Here is a 26,748-nt window from a genome sequence, read left to right as displayed (position 1 = left end):
ACGTGGCTTGGGGTAGGATATTCAATAAGACAGTTATCGCTGTCTGTCTCTCTCTCACTTCTAGCTGCGACTCAGCTGTTTTGGATGGCAGGGACAAGCCGGAGCAAGCATTTCAGCAATCTCGACAGGGTAAGATAAGGAAAAACTGTGCTTCTTTCAAAATTATTATTATTATCATCACCATGGCATCATTTCTGAAAAGCAGTAACGGTTGTTTTTCTCCCATCCTCAGAGTCAGATTTATCATGCTGAGGAGATAGTTTGAGTCCTTTTAAATAGTTTGTTTACTGCTATTTCTAAATAAACTAGCCTTAGCAAAGTTTTAAACACTGCCGTAAACAGAAACGCAGAATTTACAGACTTGCTAATTTTATCTCTCGTGCTGAAGTAAAACTGTCGTAAAGCAGTTCAGGCGTCCAAAACATTTCAAGAGAAATATCACTGCAGTTTGGCACTAAACACACTCCAGTGTGCACTCTAAAGTTAGCTATAGTTTACATTCTTGAATCATGTTCATGTTTTGCTCAAACTCTAACTGACTTCATCCACTGCACTGCTCAAAACTCAGGCTGTCTGGACCACAGACCAGAGAAATGCACTTTGCACTGTCTGTACAAGCCTCCAGGCTAATTAGGTTGCATTTTTAATTACTATTATTCATGTATTGTGTTAAAAGGACTGAAACGAACTCCACTAAACGCCCACCCATGTGTCGAGGCCAGGGTGGGCTCAACCTAAACTTCTGGAGTTTTTTGGGATGGAGTGCGCATGCGCACATTGGAAACAGCCTGTCACTGTTGAGAGTGATGGAGCTTTTTTTCCACTGCATGCATTTTCTACCAGGCTTCCAGATCAGACGTGGACAAAGCACTCAACTTCATTACCTACAGTACACTACCGTTCAAAAGTTTGTGGTCACCCAGACAATTTTGTGTTTTCCATGAAAAGTCACACTTTTATTTCCCACCATAAGTTGTAAAATGAATAGAAAATATAGTCAAGACATTTTTCTGGCCATTTTGAGCATTTAATCGACCCCACAAATGTGATGCTCCAGAAACTCAATCTGCTCAAAGGAAGGTCAGTTTTATAGCTTCTCTAAAGAGCTCAACTGTTTTCAGCTGTGCTAACATGATTGTACAAGGGTTTTCTAATCATCCATTAGCCTTCTGAGGCAATGAGCAAACACATTGTACCATTAGAACACTGGAGTGAGAGTTGCTGGAAATGGGCCTCTATACACCTATGGAGATATTGCACCAAAAACCAGACATTTGCAGCTAGAATAGTCATTTACCACATTAGCAATGTATAGAGTGGATTTCTGATTAGTTTAAAGTGATCTTCATTGAAAAGAACAGTGCTTTTCTTTCAAAAATAAGGACATTTCAAAGTGACCCCAAACTTTTGAACAGTAGTGTAAAGGCCTCTGCATGCTCTTGCGACAAGGCTTTCGCAGATAGCTTTTCGCAGACAGTTGTAATTTATCGTTGAGCGGGGAGTAATAGGCGTGCGCGATGTTATTCACCGCCACAACGCAAGGGGGCGCGAAGTCGCTAGGAGTAGTTGGTGGGTGTGGCTAGTGGAGTGTTTATCCTGCGGTTACTTATAATGACTAGAACTGGAGTCGTATAGATGTACGTACTTCCTCACTTCCTCGATCAACCGCTCTTCGTGCTGCTCCATCTTCGCTCGTGTTTTTAAAAATGGCGGTCGTGAAAACAAAACAAACCGGGAAAGTAGGGAAGCGGAAGTGCGTGTACAGCGAATGTAGAGTGGACCAATCGGAGCCCTCTTGTCTGCGACGCTGTCTGCGAGGCTTCTGCGGTGGTCACAATTTTTGGGAGGTGCGCGCAGAGCGTCTGCGAAGGTGGGGGGGGCTACGCAGACACCATCTGCGACGCCATCTGTGAGGACTGCGTTGTCAGCATAAATTGGCCTTTAGTCAGAGTACAGATCCCACTGGTCAAAAGTGACTCCGATACAAGTGAAACTTGTCCAGTCAAATATTTACTGAAGTTAAAGTACTTGCTTTTAAAAATACTTAAGTATTAAAAGTACATTTTCTGTCAACACATCATTGTATTATTGCCACAACTCTTACAAAACCTAACGCCGCTACCAAGGCCGGAAATGTGAATTCGCAAGCTGTGCCATCATGGTGGTTTAACGTTAAAGTGCATATCCTGGACCAAATTCTTTTTCTTTTTTTTTATATGAAAGAATGTCCCTTCACACACTCATCCAGAAGGGTAATTTTGCACAAGGCCATCTGTCTCCAGCAGAAAAAAAAAAAAAATAACAAAACGCGTCTGGAAAAATCCCAAGGGAGTCTGGAGCCAGATTTGTGACATCCTGTGCGGAAGTGCCAACAGGCTGCGCGAGCTTGCACGGTTTCAGTGCACAGCCTGTGTAGACCAAGTTTAGCAGCTAGCGATTTTGCATTGAAATATGGAATTGTCACCTGAGCGCAATGTTACTTCACCTTTGGATGAAGAATGTAATGTTGCTACACCCTCCTACGATACATCTGAAGAAAGCACAACTTTATTCATCACACACTTGTGGAATTTCCTCTCTGCATTTAACCCATCTGAAGCAGTGAACACACACACGTACCCAGAGCAGTGGGCAGCCATGCTAACAGCGCCCAGGGAGCAGTTGGGAGTTAGGTGCCTCGCTCAAGGGCACCTCAGTCCAAGGCCATCCCATATTAACCTAATCTGCACGTCTTTGGATTGTGGGGGAAAACGGAGCACCCGGAGGAAACCCACGCAGACACAGGGAGAACATGCAAACTCCACACAGAAAGGCACTCACCGGCTGCTGGGTTCGAACCCAGAACCTTCTTGGTGTGAGATGACCATGCTAACCACTACACCACCGCGCTGCCCACCATTTTAAAAATTACGTGAGAACGTTGAAGAAATTTGCAGAAAACCACCAGGTCGTTTTCTCATAAACAAACCAGCGCTGACGTAGGATTCAGAAGGAGGCGTCCTGCACGTGACGTCATGAAAATCCATGTTTCCCAGGAAATCCAAATGCCATGTTTTTTCAGAGGCGGACCAATTCGCCTCAAATGGCTTGATTTCAACTGAATTTTTCTGGTATTGCACAAGGTAAAAAAAATTGCAGAGAATGCAGAATGTTACAGATATTTGACCAAAGTTTAACATAAAATAGGAGAATTACATTGATCTTGCTCCTGAATTTACCTGTGATATGCACTTTAAGCTAGCTAGTCAGTGATGTGCCACCTGACATGCTAGCAAACTCTTTTTGAGCTTGAAATCATATTGGGTAGCTAACGCTACTAGAAAAGAGAGATTTCTACATTCTGTTTATTTGGCAAGATTATGCTAAAACATATTTCTGAAAGGACTTCAGATAAGTTAACATTATTAATGTTAGTGTAACTTCGTTTTTACATGCAACTAAGAGTGTCAAAGTTAACTAGCTATGTGTAAATATTAGCTGTGGACAAGGTGATGGTAACTTGGTGGGCAAATCCATAGAAAGTCATTTGACTAACCAGACTGCATAGTTACTGTATTGCAATGTTATCGCTAGCTCTAAAAGCACAGACAACTTCATTGCAAGTTTTCTCTTGGAATAAAACCTTTTACATACCTCAATATGCTTCCACAGTTGGATGGCGAGTTTTTGTAGGCCATGATGTGGTTCGTTTTCGGCAAACGAAACTAATCCTTTCAGAAAACTGAAATATTGGTTCTAGGTATAGCCATGAGTGCGTGCATTCCCCTGAAGAACCGCCTCCTTTCCTTTCATTCTGCCGTCAACTGATCGTGTTCAAATAACACATCTGAGAAATAATTGAACTTGATTTTATGCAGTCTATGGACGTGATGTGACCCTAGTGATTACTAATAGGCTGTCATATACCCCTTTTCCACCAAATCAGTTTCAGGGCTGGTTCGGGGCCAGTGTGGTGCTGGTTCACAACTTGTTCAACTTGCGAGCCAGCTGAGAACCAGTTTGCTTTTCCATAGCTCACGGTGCGAAGCGGAGCCACGTCAGTTACGGCGCTGTATACGTCAGTTACGGCGCTACGTTTACATAAACCTTGGCGCGAATATCAAAGCAAAAACAACACGGAAGAAGCAGCAACAACAATAATAATGGATGACTTCGCGTTTGTACAGCTGCTGCTTCTCGTCGCTTAAAAATGGCGATTTTTCGCGGTCTTATTGTTGTTGGTCTTAACAACTCCGCCCCCCGCTGACATAAGCGGTTCTTTCCTCTGGCCCAGCAGAGAGTTGGTGCTAGCCTGGAACCGTTTTTTCTGGCCCCAGAGCCAGTTCTTTGTCAGTGGAAACAGAAAACCCGGTTCCAAACTAAGCACTGGCCCCGAACCAGCCCTGGAACTGCTTTGGTGGAAAAGGGGCATGAGTGTCCCCTGCGAAAAAACCATCATGTTTTAGAAAAAAGAAAAAAATATCCACTTTCAAAGCTGCGTCATAGTAACGAGGACCTTGATAGAAATGTAGTGGCGTAAAAAGTACGATATTTGTCTTTTCAAATGTAGTGAAGTTAGTCACAAGTTTCCAAAAAAAAAACCCACTCAAGTAAAGTACAGGTACTCAAAGTGTACTTAAGTAAATGTACTTCGTTATTGTCCACCTCTGTTACAGATATAACGGTAACAGTGCCAGCGGCAGGGGGGTTGCCCCCCCAAGTTACGATGGGAGTCCTTTGACTATTTACAAGGAATAAAAGGAGAGAGTAGTGTGAATAAACAGGTTTCTCATTTGAAAGAGCTTTCTCCACCTTGCAAAGGGTGTTGACATACCTTCGGTCTTTGATGACCGAACAGTGACTTAACTACTGTACACTGCTACATGTACATAAAGATATCATGAACGCCATGGACTTGACCCTTATTGCTGCTGCCTTCTCGGCTTTCAATGACGCTACTTTGGTTCCTTCAATTAAGCAAGGTGCATTTGAACGTTGTATGTGTATTTACTCACATGTAAACACAGTAGAAAGTACCAAACCCATGGTAAGTGGGTGTTCTCAACGATACTAAGTAGGCGTAATTATGTTGTAGTGTCGTTGGTTCTGTTTCATATAGGAAAAAAAAAAACCACAGACAAAATGTACTCTAATAGAGACATTAAACTTAGCTTTACTCCACCAAAATTTGCCTCTCAAAATGCAGGAAATGGCGTATTAGAGGGTTAAAAAATTCCTAAATTTCCTGGGGGCATGCCCCCAGACCCCCCTAGATTTGGTGCGCCTTCGGGGCTCGACACATCACCCCGTCATCCAAAACTTCCTGCCGCTGCCTCTGGGTAACAATAACATATGACAATTTTTTTGGGGGGGGGACCCCCCCCACAATATATGCTATGGGAATATGATAAAAGCAAAGTTTCTGTACATCTTTTAGTGTATGTAGTAGGTATATACCAAGCCAACATTTACCATTTTCGATATAATTTTTCAATCTAAGTTTATTCCGATACCAGAGTCTGATCAGTGCTGTCGTCGAGTCCGCTTGGTGCGTGCGCTGTCCGGAGCATGCCCAAGAGTCTATCTGATGCACACGCCAAGGCACGCAGGTGTGACACTCTTGCACAAAATTCGTACAAAAATTAATGTAGATATAAATATTTTATGGCATGTTACAAAAAATAAAGAAAAAATCCGAGTCCTCGTTTCAATTTACGAGTCTGAATGCAGTTAATGTAAGAGACCAAGTCACAAGTCCTTAAAATCAGGGCACGAGTCGGACTCAAGTCCGAGTCCTGGACTCGGATACTACAAGCCTGCGTCTGTCCCATCTCTTTTTGTTTGTAAAAATATCTAAGCAAGACACCAGATGTGCAGTCGAGGTATGCATTTTCCCCTGTGTTCAAAGCCAAAATTTGTGTCCTATCACCCAGTATGACACTTATAAATACATGAATTATGTAAATTGTCAGTGGGCGGCACGGTGGTGTAGTGGTTAGCACTGTTGCCTCACAGCAAGAAGGTTCCGGGTTCGAACCTCATGGCTGACGGGGGGCCTTTCTATGTGGAGTTTGCATGCTCTCCCTGTGTCTGCATGGGTTTTCTCTAGGTGCTCCGGTTTCCTCCACAGTTCAAAGACATGCAGACTGGGTAAAATACTCAGCCACTGGGGTTGCACAAGTCAGTGCATACTTTATGTTGGTCCCAAGCCCAGATAGGTTGGGAGGGTTGTCAGGAAGGGCATCCAGTGTAAAAATATACACCAAATCAAATATGCAGAACAGAACCATCGTGTGTTGACTGCTAACAGGAGCAGCCGAAAGAAGAAGATACAGATTGTCAGTGGATCAGTTTGTACAATTTTCCAAATGCAAATAAATGTATATGTACAGCTGATGTAAGGAATGCATATTGTAATTCTGAGATGAAAGCATTCAAGCCAATCTAACTCCCCTTCTTTGTCATATCAATTTTTGTGTGTGAAGATTCCTTTCTGCATTGCAGCACCCTGCATGTTGATCAGGAGCACTCTGCAGAAGTCTGGCCTCATGAGCGCTGGACCTGGGAGGCCCGTTTGGGCTTTGGCTGCTCTTCTGATCGGTGCTGCCTTGCTGGCTGTCACTTCGACATCCTCTTCCGGTGGGAAGAAAGTGACTCAGACGGCCCTGGCTCATGCGACAGCGGCTGCTGCCGGCCCAGGTACCTGGTGCGCCGAGGAGATGCTGGGCTTCCACAGCCTCACCAAGCTGTTGTCCAGAGAGGGTGCAGATATTTGGTTCTGCTCCCTTGTGGGCTCTATTGCTGTGGGGCTCAGTGGAATCTTCCCCCTCCTGGTGATCCCTATTGAGGCAGGAGCAGCACTGAAAACTGAGGGTAAGACACGCCTGTAATATCGTTCTGTTCTCGTGAGTGTTCTGTCACATGTCCAACTTGGAAGTGTGCTCCAATCCAAGGAAGGTCCAAGGGTTCAGCTGTTGCAAGCTTCAGGACAGGATGAAGCCTGAAACAATCAGAGAGCATAGTGTGAGGAACAGTTAATGTTTACAAGAACAGTTTTCCATTATTAGGGCTATGAATGATCTAAATGGTCTGTGAGTCTTTTCCACTGTGCAGTTTGTGCCTGGCTTTCGAATGCTGGAACTTAACTGGAAACTTTCACTGTCAAAGAAAGAAGTGTCTCTGTTATGCTGGAGTCGTAATATATTACACTGGATTTTGATGGTCGAAAATTCAAACACACTTGGGAGTTTCAGTAGTTACTGAGCTACCAGTGTTTCTAATAATTTATAGAAGGACTATAGTTGCTCAGTGCTCCTTGGAGTTGTGTGTGTGTGTGGCCCTGAGCTAATTATTAACTGGAGTAAGCAGATGTCACATTGTAGCTGTGTATGTAGTCCTGTGATTTCAGATTATTTGAGCGTCAATACAGAGTTATCCTGCGACGTGGCCAGACACAGCCATGGATGACGGACCCATTAAAGTGCATATTCTGGACCAATTTCGTTTTTTTTTTTTTTTTTTTTTATATGAAAGTATGTCCCTTCACACACTCATCCAGAAGGGTAATTTTGCACAAGGCCATCTGTCTACAGCAGAAAAAAATAAAATAACAAAACGCGTCTGGAAAAATGCCAAGGGAGTTTGGAGCCAGATTCGTGACGTCACCTGCGGAAGCGCCAGCAGGCTGCCCGAGCTTGCACGGTTTCAGTGCACAGCCTGTGTAGACCAAGCGCTCCCATTTCTCTCTCATTGCCCGGTCTTTTGGGAAACGATGAGTACTAATCCCTAGTCTGGCTAACGCGACAAAGCTCTACGAGCTATTGGTCTGGCCAAGATATTAAGCCCAACCGTTTCCCAGAGCCCGTGGTTGACCCGCCTCCCTGAAATGCCTCAGTTTGCTACTGGTCGAAGCCAGAAAAGGCTGTGACGAAGCTTAAACCAATCACATCACTCTTTCCTCTGACGTATGCGACGCGACGGGGCTAACTGGTAGATTAAACTCTTACCGAAGCCGGTCGGGAGCAAGGCGAAAACGTCCGTCCTTTCAATAAATACCTCCAGGGCTGCTCTTTGCTCTGTTTTCAATGAGAACTTCCTGTTGAATGCTTTCAATACAGCATCTATGCGTAATGGATGCGGAAGCATGAATGAAGCACTTCCGGCATAGATTCTGTAAACAATCTTTGGCTTCCGGTCGCAGTTCTACTACGTCAGTGCCTTGAACACGCCTCTACCCGGGGCCGTTGGAGATGCTCAAAGTTGATTGGTTCCCGATTTTTCGGGAGCTTGGAAGAGCTGTAGATAGCTTGCCTGGCCAGACTAAGCTCGCAACAGGCCCTCGTGTTGCGTCACGCTTAGGATGGGCGGGCCCAGGCTAACTAATCCCATCAAGATTGGTGTTGCTACACCCTCCTACGATACATCTGTTAACCATTTTAATAATTACGCGATAACATTGAAGAAATTTGCAGAAAACCACCAGGTCGTTTTCTCATAAACAAACCAGCGCTGACGTAGGATTCAGAAGGAGGCGTCCCGCACGCGACGTCATGAAAATCAATGTTTGCCGGGAAATCCAAATGCTAAGTTTTTTCAGAGGCGGACCAATTCGCCTCAAATGGCTTGATTTCGACTGACTTTTTCTGGTATTGCGCAAGGTAAAAAAAATTGTAGAGAAAGCAGAATGTTACAGATATTTGACCAAAGTTTAATATAAAATAGGAGAATTACATTGATCTTGCTCCTGAATTTACCCGTGATATGCACTTTAACCAAAGCTGAACTCCGTCAGAAAATATTTTGAGCAGAGCCTTTAAGCAATTCTTTCCACACCTGTCAAGGCTTGTCCGAATATCCACTTGTGCTCGGCATTCATAACAAAATGCTCAAGAAGTCATAAAGCAAACACTCCAACCGTGCTCTTGCTGCTCTGTTGATTTTAAAGCTGTAACTGCTTTTGATTGGAGCTGTATAAATATACTTTCCTAGTCTGGTTCCAGAGAGGAAATGGTATGAGTCAAGTTGGAATGTCTGAATTTGACCTGTTCAAAATGGAATACGGTGGGTAGGAATTTGGTTAAAGCCCTATTAATTATGGTGTATTGGGTGTGTCCTGTGCTGCAGGGGATGAAAGATGGCACATGCTTTAAGGAACAGATTTAACTTCCTTAATCCTGTTTAAAAAAAAAAAAAAAAAAGGATAGCAGTAGATGATAGAATATTGTGATTTTTCTGCGTGCTACAGATGTTAACCAAAAGAACGCTTTTAGGGTAGTTCTCATTTGCATGGCCCTTAGAAAAGCAGTTAATTGAATGTGGATCTCCGACGGCACCAGTCGGAGTTCTTGAGCAAGTATGGAAAAGTACGCGTTTTCTTTGTCCAAAGTAAGGACAGAGTTTGTCAGAGCTTGACAGAGTTTGTCTGGAGAGATTATCTCGTTCTCTGGAATAACACCGTTTTCCTATTGCGTCACATTTTTATGATGCATTTATTGACCTTTTTTAAAAAGAGCCAAAGGACCATTTATTGTAAATTTAATTGCCAGGAAAAAGTCTTAAAGCTCTCTGGAATGTTGTTTTTTTTTTTTTTTTTTTTTTTTTTAAATATATATACAAGAAAGTGGCATGGTCCCTGAATGTTAGTTGATGAGGACAGGACAGACTTTTTTTTTTTTTTTAATGAAAGAATGTATGTATTTGTCAACTGACATTATAGCTAGAGATGGGGAAAGTTTCACATCCCCTATAGTTGGGGGGGGGGGGGGGGGGAGTTATGCTGAAATGTGAATATATCAGAAATGCAACAGCAATTAAAAACACAGTGTATAGAATTGTTGGTCAAGGGTTTTTTGTTTTTTTTTGGGGGGGGGGAGGGTTTGTTCGTTTTGTTTTTTTTGTTTGTTTTTTTTGGCATCGTCGTCAAGCCTTTCCATGTCTGGACCTGTTTTGAAGAAAGTCCGTGTATGATGTATAGCCGTGTTGGACCATATTTATATCATTTTTGCTAAGCCGTCCTGCATGTATGTACACTTTTGCACTTGACATTAAACAAGAAAGTAAGATGAAGTAACGAGCAGAACGAATGTCCTGTTGTTTTTGGGGAATTATCACAGTGATCTTCTCAGGATTGAATTCTTATGTGCATAATAATGTGTTTATTCTGATCTTCCCTGACTTGATTTTTTTTTTTTTAAACTGTTATGATCGTGTTAAACAGCTTGAGCTTCTTAATGTCGTTAAGTAAGAATGTAGGAATGTGTTAAACCAAATGTTCATGTCTCCTGTCATTTTCCAGCTGGTTGCCAGAACTTAAAGAAGCTGCTGAGTTTTGCAATCGGAGGTCTCCTTGGCGACGTCTTCCTTCACCTCCTCCCTGAAGCCTGGGCTCACACATCCAGCAATAGTAAATAAATGTTCTCTCTCTTTATTATTATTTATGATGCTGGTCACTTCAATTCGAGCTTTTTGCTTTGTGTTCTTCTGCATTTATGTGATGTCCTGCTTTTTTCTCCACCCAGACATGGTTTTGAAATTCATCTATTCATCCACCTGTTCTTTCATCTTTCATTCATGTGGATGTCTTTTGTTGTGCCTTTATAATAAAAGGTTTATTCATGAAGGGGCTGTTTCTAAAACAGTGTAAGAAGGATACTCTGGTTTGACTGGTATTTTATCTGCCAGGCTTTCCAGACAGTTCAGGAACAATTTTATTTTTAATTTTTTAAAAATGAATAGATAAAAAAAGGATGTACTTTATTGAAAATTGGGTGCTACAGCAGCAAAGGGCACAAAGGTATAACATTCAACATGATTAACAGTTAACACAGTGCAAAGACACATCAGTAATAAGGTGCAGAAGGACGATAACAGAATGGGTGCAAAACTACAGTAAGGTTTTATAAATCTGTTTTCTGCTGATTTTATCTAAAAAAAAAAAGTGCTTTTGGTTCTCCTCAACTTATTTGGTTTTTTTTTTTTTTGCTTCGTGTCCTTGGTCACACTTGGTACATGCTCTGTTGTAAGAATTTATTGTGGTATTGGTATTATGTAGCCCATGTCTCACCATCTATCTGCACATGTTTCTGATCTCATTATCGGTGTTTTTTTTTCTGGGGGGGGTTGCTTAGACCAGAGAGAGAAACACTACCGCACCCAAGGCTTGTGGGTGGTTATGGGATTGTTGTCCTTCCTTCTGCTGGAGAAGATGTTTCCAGACGAGGACGGCAGCACTGTAAACCATGCAAACAGTGTAAGTCTTCCATGTGCAATAATCCTACACGGTTAATAAAAATGTATTCCAGTGCTGTTGAATTCTCAAATCTGAATGTGCAGAAGGTGTTGATGTCTATAGCAGATAGTCATGTAGAAGGTGCAATCAAAAAGTTCCAGGACTGTTCCTGTTGCAAACAAACGGAGGGCTGCGAGGTCATGTGCGTGCAGAAGGAGTGAGCAGTAACTCATGTGAGCCAGTATGCCGTGTGTCATCACACTGTCAACATCAGGACCGGTGTTGCACACGGTTTTGTGATTTGCGATCAGCAACAGAGACCCTTTGAAATGCTTGCGCTCCATCCAGCCAGGCAATGATTTATATTCGTATAAGAGATGTGTGCGGGTGTGGTCGTCTTGCTTTTTATCCCCCGCCCAAACAAAGTTTAGCGGGGGATATAGAAACGGGTTCTGTCCGTCTGGTCATGTTTTCGTTTCCGGGCCATATCTTTAATACTTTGTAAACATATCAAGCACGTGAACTGGTGCCTTTTGATATTTTGGATTTTTTTGGGGAAAAAAAAAAAAAAGTATTTTTCAAAATTTTACAAAAATAGATTTTGACTTGGTTTCTAAGAGCAATGTTCATTTCCGGAGCATGCATTCAAAACTATTCATGATACGGATTTGAAACTTGGTATTCATGTTAACAAGGTGATGTAGATGTGCCTTTTCATACTGAAAAATTTAAATTTCTCAAGTTTTTTATGTTTCCATGGAAACAATTTCAGACTTAGTCTCTCAGGTTAGTCTTAGGGGTAGGTTTTGTTTCTGGAGCAGAACTTGAAAACTGAGTGGTGTGGTCTTGAAAGTTGGTATATGTGTTGATTAATGTATATGTGCCTTTTGATACTAAGAAATGTGAGAAATTTAAATTTTTAGCTCACCTGGACCAAAGGTCTGGTGGATTTATTATGCCATGGGCTGCTGAGGTCAGTGTAAAGAGGTAGGGTTGGTTTCCTGCAGTAGGACTTGAAAAATGTGACAATATCTTGAAACTTGGTACATAGGGCGGGGGATACAGATATGACTGTCTTGTTTTTCCTGTTTTTTACTTGTATGGTTTCAAAGCGGTGATTTAAATGACCCGGAGTTTGTTGGCGCTTTAATTTTCAGATGTGTTGCATTAAAAACCTCATGAAATGATCCCTTCTACAGAAAGTAGTCTTTGTTCCCTTGTACATTTCTGTTCTGCCTGATGATGTGGTCTTGTCTTGGTTTTAATTTATATTCATACTTGGTAGAGTTGGCCTTGTGCAACATATTTCTGAGCCTCATGGTGGCACCATATCAGTAAAGATCAATGCTCACTATCTACTAAACAGCGTTATGCATCGTGTGTACAGGACTGCTTTAGTAAGAGCATATGTTAAAGCAATGTGTGGTAAAATCACTTCAGTGGATCTTGTGCTGAAAAGGAATTCCTTTTTTAAGGTTCAGAATAATTCACAATTTCAGAGAATTCAGTTTAAAAGTTTGCATCATCCGCCTTTGAGTGTGATGTATTTAAATAATATTGACTGGCGTTGAGTGGTAGATCAGATATATTCTGTTCAGCTGGCATGAGATTGAACTAGTTAAAGACTTTATTATTAACACATTCCTTTTGGGTGTTCAACACATCTTTCTCTTTCAAAATTCTCTCAATCTTCCATATATAACGAAGCAAACCTGGCAGCCATGTTTGTTTACAAATCGTCAGTCGCTCGCTAGCGCAGAAGTTTTCCATCTCCAACGTGTGACGTCATGTCTTGACAACCATGCAATATCGTAAACCATATTCAACGCTCCTTCTCCATTGGGTAGAGTGATGTAAAACACGCAGGATAAGCGATATGATAATATTGCATGCTATCAAATCAAATGAATGAAACCTGCTAGAAGGGAAGAGAACGCCGTTTTTATTCCATCGAAAGTGTGTCCTGTATGTATAATAATCTATAATAACTTGGGCTCATCCTTTGCTGATGTATAAACTGCTTCCATCCTCTCTTGATATTCACTGAAGAGCTGGTTGGATTCTTTCTGTTGTAATATATTAGCCTCTCTTTTCTTGCCAGGGTTAGCATTAGCAGACCCTAATTTTACCAGATGTAATACAAAACCTTCTTCCCACTGGGACTGGAAACCTAGAGTCAAGTCAACAGATAAATTTCAAACTGTCTCGTTAATTTTTTTTTTTTTTTTGCCTTTCCGCCCAAGAATACACACATGGTTCTGTTTACTAGATAGGAAGGTTTTTATCCACTTAGAAAACGTAGGGAACTGTTTCTGCGCTTTATTTGTAATGGTGTGATCTGCATTGTAAACCATTATAAAACCTAAAAAGGGGAGGAAGAATGTAATGCACTCTTTCCAGTTGCCAGTACAAAATAGACACTGCTCAACCAGTCTATTTCTATCCTGGTTTCTAAGGCCCCAGGTGTGATGCCCTTGAATGTCTTCTGTGTTAGTGATGTGATGTACGGTACATTTCACTCTCTTCACTCTCGTTTCCAGACATGTGAAGTCTTTGAACTGTCAATCATAACCAGACAGTCAGTTGATTTTGGGTTGCATTGTTTCTGTGAACCCTGAGCTTTTCTACTCCTTCACTGGCTGGTTCAGTCCACTATAATTTGATATATTCCAATTGAAGATGCACCTTTGGGACAGTTTGGGAATAACTGACTTAATCAATATCTGCATATGCTGTAGCCAAGCTGCTGTTTGCATTAGCTCTGCTGACTGGCTCTAGTTCTACGCTATAATAACACAAGCCCTGCATAGTTTGGGAGAGGTTAATCTCCGAGAGAATGAAAGGCAAGTAAACTGCAGATGCTGTTCTGTCAAAACGATGACTTTGTAAGCCACAGAACTTTTTTTTTTTTTTTCCAAAACTGATGTAAAATGGTCTCTGAAGCATCAAGAAAAGTATTTCAAAACATCAGTGTGAACTCCTCTGGAAGAATGTTTGGATCCAGTTGATAAATCTTTAAAGCTGTACTGCCTTTCAGATTTTAAGTGTCGGTCATAAAAAGAATTTTCCCCGACACCCAATTATTTTTGTTTAGTGGACCGAAAGCTACTGAATTCGAATCACAGACTTGCAATTTTGTTAGTTGTTTTTTTTTAAATGGAACAATTTAATGAATTTAGGGCCACGTTGGCCATAAATTCTCTGCTATTTTTTCCTCTTTCACCATGACGCAATTCAAGATACATCATGCATCACATGGTGGGCTGCCCCCGTTCGCACAAGGTATTGTGGGGTACAAATTTGAAACAGGAGAGAAAAATGGAGGACGTGAGTGTGCGAATGAAACATGAAAGACCGACTACAGTAACTCAAAGCGAGAAGAAAAGATGTCATGTTGCGAAGGAAAGGAAACGCAGGACCAAACTAATAAATGTCGGAAGTCAACGAGCACCTCTGTGTGATCAGCTGTTCGTTTAGCGACAGAATGATGGAACCGTCAGTGCACGCTCAAAGGTAAACCTGTGCATGCGCACATGGACTTTCTGTCTGCTTGACTGCATGAAGCGAGCCATTTCATGCATGTTATTTGCTCAGGAATCCCCTCAAATTAAATAACTTCCCAGTCACAGAATGGCCTGGATGTGTGGTGTGGTTTTTTTTTTTTAAAGATATTACAGGAATAAACATATCGCAATGACCAAATTTCAGAGGGAAGTAAACATCACCAATTTTATGAAATCGAAAGGCCGTCTACTTTTAATCTAAACTCAAGTTGATCAAAATCTTAAACATTTGAGTTTGTTCATATATCATCAATTCTGCAGAAATATTAGCTTTTCTGTTGAATTAATACAGCTGTGTAAGCACCATGGAAATGCTGCATCTTTTTAAAACAGACTTTCTCTTCAACTGATGACCACTGGTTTGAAACCTGAGAAAGAAGGCAGGTTGAGTTGGATAATTAGCACAGCAAGTGATTGTGTGAAGCTCTTGATATCGGTACGTGTGGTGTGCGCACGTTTGTTTCTGTATCATTCTGAAATCTAGACAAACGTCCATGATGTTTAGAGGCTACTGAGAGTCCCTTATTTCCAGTGGTTTACTTTCAGGGCATTGCATCAGGCCCAGGTCAATACCTACCCTGTTTTATAGCTTCTGCAGAGCACTAAAGAAAATAGATGCTGAAAGACTTGAGCCTTTTTTCTTTTTTTTTTTTCTCTCTTTTGCTCAGTGCTGTCTGATTGTGCTACAGACACAGGGCTAGGCTGGATTATCTATTTCCTTGCCAAACGTCCAAGATCAAAGTGTTACGCTCTCTAATATTTGCTCCTTCTCTCTATATTTAATATACCATTTCTTGTCTTGGCTGCCTTTTCATGTTGGATTTGCATTGGTTGTCAGGGCAGGATGAGGATGCAAGGCTTTATCACATGCAGGAAGAAAAGTGGATTCGGAGCATTTCTCCGAAACTGCAGTCTTCTAGCACTAATGGTTCTTCTGGAATATGGGCATCCTAATCGAGCGTCTTGGTTTTTGTCGTTTCTGTGCTACTTGTGTTTTCTATTGCTGTTCGAGATCTGAAGGTCATGTGGTGCTACGGGCCCAGAAAAGACCAGTGAGAGAGATTGACAACTAAGGCTGTGAAACTGGTTATAAATAGAGTCCAACAGGAAGCAGCTGCAGCCAGTCCTGTACCAGCAGACGCAAAAGCCGTCTGAAGTCAGTAGAGCAGCTCAGCAACCACAGGCAAAAAGAGAGAAAAACCCCACCAGAGAGGAAACCTCTAATTTTGCTATTCCACCGAGGTGAAAAATCCAGTGGCCTCTGAAATTCTCAGACCGAACACGTCAATGTTTATAGGGTAATCTCAGTCGCTTGGTTCCAGACAGACAACACTCAAGCTCATTTAAATGACCTCTGTCGTTTTGTAGAGGGGGAAAAAAACAGTTCATAACCTCAGCCATCACAGGAAGCTTTGGTTTCTTTTTAAATAGTAATTTGGAGAAGTTTCTTTTTGTGTCCGTTTGAAAATCCTAAATTAGCACTTTGGATTTACCATAACTGACCACTTTTTTTTTTTTTTTTAAGGATTCTGTTAAATTCGCCAAAGAAACTGTGTGAGATATATAATTACAACCCCCCCATTGCTCCTTTCTAGATTTTAGTAGTGTATAATCTCACATGCAGAGGGAAGCAGATGTTTTTTTGGCTAATGAAGGCTTGAAATGTGGGGAGGGGAGGGGGAAGTCGTCTTTTGGTTCTCATGGTATAAAATTTCCAGTTCTGTTGTGGCAGTTTCTCACTTCTCCATTACAGTTGTGAGGAAGTTTTTGAGACGATCTGGATTCATGCCATGATTCCTAATGTGATCTTTATCAAACCGTGTTCTTTAACATCTTCAGGGCTCTACAATTCCATTCCTGAGGGGAAAAGTCACCTATTGTTTGTTGATTTTAGCTGCTCAAACACACGAGATGGCCAGTTAATTTCCAAATTCGGTAGCTGTGTTGGAGCAAAGAGGGAACCAAAAAAAAAAATTTAAATTGAGACCTTTCCATTATTGTGACTTTGGATTGCATTACATTTTAGCCATTCATGGATATCAGCCATTCATACTGAATTCCAGAAAATTCAGTGTTTTTGTAACCATGTACTGTATCTGTCTTTCTCTTTCTTCTCCTCCTTTTTAGTCCTCTTCAGCAAGCCACCAGTGTGACTGTTTTACATCTTCAGAAATAAACGGCTTATGTTCCAACAATAATTCCAACTCCAAGCCAAGAACTGACATCAGCTTACAGCCTGGACGAGAGAAGATAAAGGTTAGTTGGAACTTGTGGTTTGAGAGACAAAGTCTTTACTCTTGGGACATTCTGGAGGGATTTTAAGGATTTTCACATGAATTTTGTGGAAGACAAAAAGCAGTATTCCTTCTGTTGGAGGCTAAAATGCACAAGTGAAACTTGAAGTGCTTTTGTTTAAAATTGACGTTTTGTTATACATTAAATCATAAGGTTGTTTTTTTTTTAACTTGTGTTAATTGCCAAAGCTATAATTTACAAAGTGTTTCTTTTCATTAACTAATGAATGAACTTATTTTGTCCAGACGAGTGGCTATCTGAACCTTCTGGCCAACTGCATTGACAACTTCACCCATGGCCTGGCAGTAGCAGGGAGCTTCCTAGTCAGCAGGAAGGTAGGAGAGTTGAGCGATTAGTGTCACACTGACGCCCGTTTGGACTCATTAATACCTGCTGTGAGCCGCTTGAACAATTAGGTCTACTGTAATTAATAAGCCACGTTCCAGTTTTTCCTCAAGATTCCACTCAGGCTAATTTCTGCTATGTTATTAAGCCATTTAAATGTCATCAAGATTGACTTGCATGTTCCAGCGCTTATTAGATGTTGACATGCTTGATAATCTGGACAGTGAACAAGTTGCTATAGTTCCGAAACAAGAGCATGCACTTTTGGCGTTCCAAAACGGATAATTTGATCAATTGAGAGTTAAAGGACAATCCTGTTGGGTTTAGTCTATGACACATCACATACTGAACAAGCAGTTCCCTTGTTTCCCAGTTTAACTTGGCAATTTCCCCATGTCCTATGTCTCTTCTGGCTCACTCGGTTTGGAAGTGCAAAGGCCAGATCCCACCTCTTCCAAAGAACATGAAGCCTTACTGTTTAAGCTGCGTTCTTCTGAAAGCTCTTCCACACGTCTAGTGCCTTAGTCTTCTAAGAGCCTCATTTCTCCTCTGCACCCATATAGATGTCTGACAGATATATTCTATGTTTAATTTTCTACATTGTGTACATGAAGATTAGAGGATAGAAGATGGCTGTAAAAGGGTGCTGTGCTCTTCGTATCGGCTGTGTAGTATTAATAGGATAGCTGCATGTAGGAAAGGTCCAGGTGGAGAACCATAAGGCTCACAGCTTGTCTGCTGTGGGAGTTTGAGAGTGTGACATCCAGTTTATTTCCTCTCAGATACACACACATTCTTATTTTGTATATGAAACAGGCAAGAGTGCTCTTAATGAAAATGTATATGTCTATATTTCAGCTTTTGCTAAATGTGATCTGGGCTTTCAACTGATGAGTCATCTCCAGAGTTATTATTAATAATTAATTATTTCAACCCCACCCCCAAATCTATTTGTATACATGTAGCTTTTATTTTATTTGATAAAATGGGAGTGCTGATCATTTTGAAACCAGGTTTTTGTACAAAAAAGGTATTATACAAGAAAACTCAACATTTTCAAAAGTTGGTAAAACCTAAGACTATACAGCCTTCTTGTATATGTATAAACTGAAAGGAGATACGCAGAACCTTTTATTTTTAAATACATTTCTGAGTGGATAGTATCTCCATTCTTGACTCTTGTATGCTGCATAAATGGGAATAAAAATATATATAAAAATATATATTTTCTCATTATCTCTAGCCGCTTTATCCTGTTCTACAGGGTCGCAGGCAAGCTGGAGCCTATCCCAGCTGACTACGGGCGAAAGGCGGGGTACACCCTGGACAAGTCGCCAGGTCATCACAGGGCTGACACATAGACACAGACAACCATTCACACCTACAGTCAATTTAGAGTCACCAGTTAACCTAACCTGCATGTCTTTGGACTGTGGGGGGGAAACCGGAGCACCCGGAGGAAACCTACGGGGAGAACATGCAAACTCCACACAGAAAGGCCCTTGCCGGCCACGGGGCTCGAACCCGGACCTTCTTGCTGTGAGGTGACAGTGCTAACCACTACACCACCGTGCCGCCCAATATATATTTTTGGGAGTTAAAATCGACCCCAGAGTTGGCATTCGAGCCACCCCGCTGAGCCAGCCAGCCCTGAGTGTGTGACGTCGCTGCAGGAATCCGTTTTAAGGCCGAGGCCTTTTACAGCTACAGACCAAAGTCATATAAATAAAAAAAATTTATGGTGAAAAGTAAGAAATACCGTTACCGACTTGCTCAACTAAGACTGATTTGACTTCATTGATTGTGGGTTGACTCTCATTAAAACAGGATAGGTGTTATAACTCATGCAACGTACATGCGTGCATTTCCACTGATAAAACGTAAAAGGCTAATTAAATATTCAGATGAACTGAGACACTCATTCTGAAGCAAATTAAGTAATCTTATACCGGTAACTTAAACACACAATACAAGTTACATGTATTAATCTAAATGCAGGTAAAAACGAATTGTTTTTGTTGTTTTGTATCCAAATGAGAGTCGGAGCTTTACCCGTCTGTGTTCTCGCTTCTTGAAAGCCGATCTTGTGGCCGATTGTTTCGAAACAATCTGACTTTTAGTTGTTCGTTCAGTTCTCCGTTCATTCGCTGCTTCTACATAAGGGCGAGATATTGCTGCTGAGGCAAGCATATCCAGCAGAGAAATCAGACGGCTGGTCCACTCATTCTCCATTTTCTCCATACTGAGTACTCCGCCGTTACTGCTCGGCTCAGGCAATTGCTAAAACCCAGGACGGGATGTTGCCGGTTTTAGCAGCAACCCTGGGGAGGTCACTGCCCAAGCGATTATATCACGTCCTGTTCTGTCCTGGGTTTTACCAACAACCCTCGGCTCACTCCAGGAGAACTGGTGCAACTGAATTTACTTTCCTTTTAATAAATAAATACTTTCCTTTTCTTGTAGTTTTCTTTTCCTTTAATTGTTGGTACTGCCCCCTCTTTCAATACAGGCTTTATAGCCAACGCTCCTCAACAGATACGAGCTTATACGAGATTTCTCATACAAGCCTTCAGTAAAATGTGCAGAGGAGAGACCACTTCGTAGGTGCCCAATGTGCCCATGAACTTCTGGCAAGATGCGTCCAGATCTTTGCAGTTTGAATATTCTTGGGCCATGAATGCAACGTAAATCCACCTTCTGTTGTGTTGCTGCACCCGCCAGCAACACCTCTATGTGGCATGGCGATTAAATTAGCTCAAAATGGAGGCTCGGAGTTGCAGTCAGCTCTGCGTTTTAGTATAGCGGAAATGGCGATGAGACCAATCAACTTCCTACTGTGATGTCACGGATGTCAAGGTCATTCACTCAGACCGCTACCTATATAAATCACTTTAATCGTAAAAATTACTATATCAGGTTTATTGTTAACGCTTAAAACTCTTCCTGTGCCATTCTTGAGGTCTCAAGGCATTTATAAACACAGTGAGGCCATGGTTCTGCATATCTGCTTTAAAATATCACTCATGTGTGTGTGGTTCACTTTTACTCCTTTCCTTGAAGGCGTTTTATATAAAGTTTATAGATTAACCAATAGACAAATTTATTAATGCATGTCTCTCCATTCATGTTTCAATGTGCATCAGAGCTGATGGCTTTTTTTTTTCTCTCTCTCTCTCTCTCGTCTCTGACAGGTTGGCTTTCTGACGACTTTTGCAATCCTCCTGCATGAGATCCCCCATGAGGTGAGTCTCTCTCTTTTTCTCTCTCTTTGTCACTCTCCTTTGATGTTAAGTGCACTCGAAATGCAGGGCCCAGTGCTTGGAGTGATAGCAGCACCACACCATCATTCTTTGTGCAGTGCACTTCGTTAAAATGAATCAATAACTAATTATTTGAATGATTAGGCACTTGAGAAGCACGGTTTTGAAAAATTTCTGTGTTGTCTCGTGTGTGTGAAGACTAGCTTTTAAGGCAAAGACTCTTGCCTCTTCTAGACATTGCCAAGTAAAGGTAGTGTAGGTTTTAAGGCCTTGAAGAACTGTGTATAGTGAAGCCCTTTGTGTTTTGTGTGTAAAGGTGGGAGATTTTGCTATTCTGCTACGTGCTGGGTTCGATCGCCGGAGTGCAGCATGCATGCAGTTATCCACGGCACTGGGTGGAGTTCTAGGGGCATGTTTTGCTCTTTCTGCTCAATCACAGCAAGGCACAGGTGAGACACTGCACTATGCACATGTTGGACAGAAGATAATCTACAATACAGCATTTGTTGTTTAATTTAAATAATGCATGATGGTGCAGTGGGGCGGCACGGTGGTGTAGTGGTTAGCGCTGTCGCCTCACAGCAAGAAGGTCCGGGTTCGAGCCCCGTGGCCGGCGAAGGCCTTTCTGTGTGGAGTTTGCATGTTCTCCCCGTGTCCACGTGGGTTTCCTCCGGGTGCTCCGGTTTCCCCCACAGTCCAAAGACATGCAGGTTAGGTTAACTGGTGACTCTAAATTGAGCGTAGGTGTGAATGTGAGTGTGAATGGTTGTCTGTGTCTATGTGTCAGCCCTGTGATGACCTGGCGACTTGTCTAGAGTGTACCCCGCCTTTCGCCCGTAGTCAGCTGGGATAGGCTCCAGCTTGCCTGCGACCCTGTAGAACAGGATGATGAGATGATGGTGCGGTAGTTAGTTAGTGGTTGCGTCACAGCAAGAAGGTTTTGGGTTCAATCTTTGCAGCTGACTGGGGCTGTGTGTAGTTTGGATGTTTTCATCATGCCTGTGTTGTGCTCCAGTTTCCTCCCACAGTCCAAAGACGTGTGGATTAGGTCAAGTGGTTACTCTAAATTGCCCCAAGGTGTGAATGTGGGTGGGAATGGCTGTCTGTCTTTCTGTGTTAGCCCTGCGATACACTGGCGACCTGCCCAGGGTGTGCCCCGCCTCTCATCTGAAGTCAGCTGGGATTGGCTCCAGCTTTGTGACCCTGACAGATAAGCATGATGGCTGGCTGGATGGATGTAGTTGCAATATGGTTTCCTCATCAAATCAGCAGGGGTGATAGCGTTCCGGCGCCGCGCCAGATTTCCGGCGTACCGTGGCTGGGGGAAAAAAAAAAATCTAGTTCGCCCATTGTCCTGTCATTCTGAGATGCGCAGATAGACAGTAAAGGGAATTCCGAATTCCCTTTACTGTCTATCTGCGCATCTCAGAATGACACAGGACAATGGGCGAACTAGATTTTTTTTTTTTTTCCCCCAGCCACGGTACGGCGGCGCGGCACCGGAACGCTATCACCCCTGAATCAGTCAAATTAAAGTCCTTCCCACGCCATGGGGTGGCGCCAATCTCCATTTCCGTAGTCCTCGGCCTCTCGCCTATTACATACGGTAGCTAGGGTTACAGTGGGGGGGTCTAGTCCTCTGGTAACCGCGAGAGTTTGACTCCCCACTTGCATCTGTATTGCAGCGTGCCTTGCCAGACGGCAGTAGGTACCATTTTTATGATGGTCTTTGCTATGGCCCGACTGTGAATAGAACACATGCTCTCCTGAAAGGCAAACACTGGGCCAACTCGTGGTATGGTTTCCTCATAAGCTGTGATTATTAAGAAAATAAACTACAGAAACAGCGTTTATTCCATGAAATCAAGTTGTACATGAGGTAGGTATTGACCTGGGCCTGATGCAATGCCCTGAAAGTAAACCACTGGGGGGAGGAACGCTTAGTAGCCTCTAAACATCATGGAAGTTTATCCAGGTTTGTGAATGATACAGTGGTGCTTGAAAGTTTGTGAACCCTTTAGAATTTTCTATATTTCTGCATAAATGTAACCTAACACAACATCAGATTTTCACACAAGTCCTAAAAGTAGATAAAGAGAACCTGGTTAAAGAAATGAGACAAAAATATTATACTTGGTCATTTATTTAAATTGAAATCAGAGTCTGGTGTTTTCAGTCAATGGAATGACAATCAGGTGTGAGTGGGCACCCTGTTTTATTTAAAGAACAGGGATCTATCAAAGTCTGATCTTCACAACACATGTTTGTGCAAGTGTATCATGGCATGAACAAAGGAGATTTCTGAGGACCTCAGAAAAAGCGTTGTTGATGCTCATCTGGCTGGAAAAGGTTACAAAACCGTCTCTAAAGAGTTTGGACTCCACCAATCCACAGTCAGACAGATTGTGTACAAATGGAAGAAATTCAAGATCATTGTTACCCTCCCCAGGAGTGGTCGACCAGCAAAGATCACTCCAAGAGTAAGGCGTGTAATAGTCGGCGAGGTCACAAAGGACCCTAGGGTAACTGCTAAGCAACTGAAGGCCTCTCTCACATTGGCTAATGTTAATGAGTCCACCATCAGGAAAACACTGAACAACAATGGTGTCCATGGCAGGGCTGCAAGGAGAAAGCCAGTCTCAGGTTTTCGAGTAGAGTTTTTATTTCGTGCTTGGTTGGTTCAGCAGCATGCTCCGCCATTTTGTTTTTCTCTACTCATGGTATATGAGCTGATAGCCTAGTAGTAGAGTAGCTCATCAGAGCGCTTGATCACTCATATCCAGTGAATGTGGATAAGAATGAAGGGGGGGTGGATTTTATTTATTTACTAACTAATCCCCTCACCGCCATGCATTACTGAAAGAATCCTTCAACTAACTTGGTTGGTTCTATTTGCCAATCTATTTACCAATTACAAATTTAAACCACCATGACCCTGGGCAGGATAAAGCCATTACTGAAAGTAGACAATGCATCATGCAAGCACCTTATATGCCCTACACTCATATTAAAGTGGCCTTTCTTCATCCCAGTAGCTTAATGTCTAACTGATCGCGTCCACCTGCAAGGAAATTAAATAAACAAATGCCTGCTTCTCTAACTTTTTTCCCATGGGATCCCTGTCTTGACATGCATCTTTTTAGATCAAGCTGCAGAAATTCTTCACTGGGACTGCATCCAGACCATGTTCCACTATTTAACAGCCTCTGTTTTAGGTGTTCTCAACACTGATGCTGTAGTGGCCTTATGCATATTATTTCTTGCTCTTCTCTCCTGAAGACAATGCCACAGCCTGGATCCTGCCCTTCTGCTCTGGAGGCTTTCTCTATATTGCATTGGTCAATGTGGTACCTGATCTTCTGGAGGAGACCAGCTTCAGGTATTGGACTCATCTGGGGCATTTCATGATAAAGATTTTAATTCTGTAGCAAAGTATGCTTTAAAGTGCATATCATGGGTAAATTAGGAGCAAGATCAATGTAATTCTCCTGTTTTATATTAAACTTTGGTCAAATATCTGTAACATTCTGCATTCTCTGCAATTTTTTTTTTTTATCTTGTGCAATACCATAAAAATTCATTTGAAATCAAGCCATTTGAGGCGAATTGGTCCGCCTCTGAAAAAACTTGCATTTGGATTTCCTGGGAAACATTGATTTTCATGACGTCGCGTGCGGGACGCCTCCTTCTGAATCCTACGTCAGAGCTGGTTTGTTTATGAGAAAACGACCTGGTGGTTTTCTGCAAATTTCTTCAACGTTATCACGTAATTATTAAAATGGTTAACAGATGTATCGTAGGAGGGTGTAGCAACACCAATCATGATGGGATTAGTACTCATCGTTTTCCAAAAGACCGGGCAATGAGAGAGAAATGGGAGCGCTTGGTCTACACAAGCTGTGCACTTAAACCGTGCAAAGCTCGCGCAGCCTGCTGGCGCTTCCGCAGATAACGTCACGATTCTGGCTCCAGACTCCCTTGGGATTTTTCCAGACGCGTTTTGTTGTTTATTTTTTTTTTTCTGCTGTAGACAGATGGCTTTATGCAGAATTACCCTTCTGGATGAGTGTGTGAAGGGACATACTTTCATATTTAAAAAAAACAAAACAAAATTGGTCCAGAATATGCACTTTAAGAGTATTACGTTATCTTCAGATGTAGCTTCCAGTGTTTCTTTTAATATTAGTTTTCTGTATACAATGCTGTGTGTTTTTTGTCATGAAGTTATTGTTAGAAGTAGTTTAAAGACCACTCATCATGGAAATGATCTATGGCCAGAGGTAACCTAGTGTGTTGCCGGTCACCCTCTGCACACCGTCATCAGCAACCAGAGGAGCCTGTTCAGTGACGGAATGCTCCTTCCCAAGTGCAGGACGAACAGACTTAAAAACTCCTTTGTCCCTCACACCATCAGACTGTACAACTCCTCTCGGGGGGGGGTAACAGGAGGACGGGAAGGAGCAGTAGCCTAGCCTGACAAAAAGCAATACTGGACAATGTGCAATACCTCTCCTGCTGGACTTTTTTCCCCCCATATCTTATTCTTTTCTATATTTGTATATGTAAATACTTAATTTAATTTATCTAGAAGTTTCCTCTATTTTCTATTCTCTGTTTATCCTGTAATGATGATGCTGGAATTTTAATTTTCCTGAGGGAACCCTCCCAAAGGGATCAATAAAGTTCTATATAATATAATATGTAACACGAACGTTTTGCTCTGATTTCCTCAGACATTCTTTACTCCAGATCCTGTTGATCTTTTGTGGTGTCGGCGTCATGGCACTGCTTTCTGCTATAGCGGACTAGCCAGAGGACAACGCTGCTCTCGCTTATAGACTTTCTGAATGAAAAACTGACCTCTACCAGGTTGGAGAAATGATGGACAATGTACTCCAGTGTTTAAGCTTTAAAAATGTTTTGAGACTGACCCAAAGGGATGTTCAGACTATCAGGTTTGTGAGTGGTGTCATATGTATATGTGTAAAAAAAAAAATTTCTTTTGTCTTGGACCTATACACAGGCACTTTGATCAGAAATGTAGCTGACAAACACCAGAGCAAATGGTGGGAAAGGAATGTACAAAAAGACCAAATTACAACGTTTGGCTTGTTCCAGTGAGTAAACAATTGGGCAAAGATAGATGTACAGTGAACATATTAATGGCTGTTGGGTCACTGTGTATAATCCTGTCAAATATTTAGCTGAACATTGCATGACTTGATGTTTAGTAGTACGCCCATAAAGCTATGCATTTTGATAACAGAAATGAGGAGTATGCTATTTAGCTCAAATTTCCCAAATGTTAGTTGGCCTGATTTTGCTCTGGTTTTTGGCAGAGTATCCTGATTTTCTGCTGTTCTGTCAATTCTCTCAAACTCGTGCTCGAATTTAATGAGCAGCCTTGGGTCTTCATGGTAAAGCCACCCACGGACACTACAGGCGTAATTTATTCACAAACCTCCCCACAGACAGTCATAACAGGTGCACTAACTTTTCCTTTCCAAGTATTATTATACCGCTTTAAATTGTGCATTTTTAAGCATGCTGCTTTACTTTTTTGTACAGTGTTATTTTTCCACTAATTTTATGTTCCACTACACCACTTGGGATTAGCTCTGGATTAAAGCAAATGTAACAATGCAAACTTTATTTAGCCGATTAATGTTTTAGAGCCTTAGTGTTGTCCATTACGCGTTACTGGTTTATTCCTTCTCTCATGGCCTTTGGATTTTAAGAGGTCTTGACGACTAAAGCTGACTGAGCGTACATGAAGTGTCCAAAATGAGATTAATCACTTATTTCTCGCAAAAGATGTGGCTTTTTTTTTTTTTTTTTAAACTTACTGTCACATTGTATAATTTTCCCCAAGTATGAAAATCACTGTAAAACAGAATGTTACTGAAAGTGATGTCAGTCATCAGGTCAGAGTATTGTTTCATAAATGTGTGTATATATATTTTTTAAAAATGATATTTATTGTCTGTAAAAGGTCATGTATGAGAAGGAACAAAGTTTTTAACACTTCCAGCACTGTTCTTGAAATAAGAGCTGAAATGTCTGTAGTTTTATTTGTTAA

At 41.8% G+C, this 26,748-nt stretch overlaps 1 protein-coding gene across 1 annotated transcript; it reads left to right on the top strand.

The window, feature by feature from the left end:
* On the top strand, window positions 1-26,748 carry slc39a13 (solute carrier family 39 member 13). The gene is made up of 10 exons (XM_060911272.1): window positions 1-129; window positions 6,484-6,852; window positions 10,274-10,381; window positions 11,106-11,227; window positions 16,897-17,025; window positions 17,310-17,399; window positions 20,601-20,651; window positions 20,986-21,118; window positions 23,949-24,048; window positions 25,403-26,748. The coding sequence occupies exons 2-10, from the start codon at window positions 6,492-6,494 to the stop codon at window positions 25,476-25,478; spliced, it is 1,170 nt and encodes a 389-aa protein (XP_060767255.1). The 5' UTR covers window positions 1-129; window positions 6,484-6,491; the 3' UTR covers window positions 25,479-26,748.

The sequence above is a fragment of the Neoarius graeffei genome, chromosome 27, assembly GCF_027579695.1.
Source record: "Neoarius graeffei isolate fNeoGra1 chromosome 27, fNeoGra1.pri, whole genome shotgun sequence".
Classification (NCBI taxonomy): Eukaryota; Metazoa; Chordata; class Actinopteri; order Siluriformes; family Ariidae; genus Neoarius; species Neoarius graeffei.
Note: the sequence above shows the minus strand (reverse complement) of the source record. Positions and strands in the feature narration are given on the sequence as shown.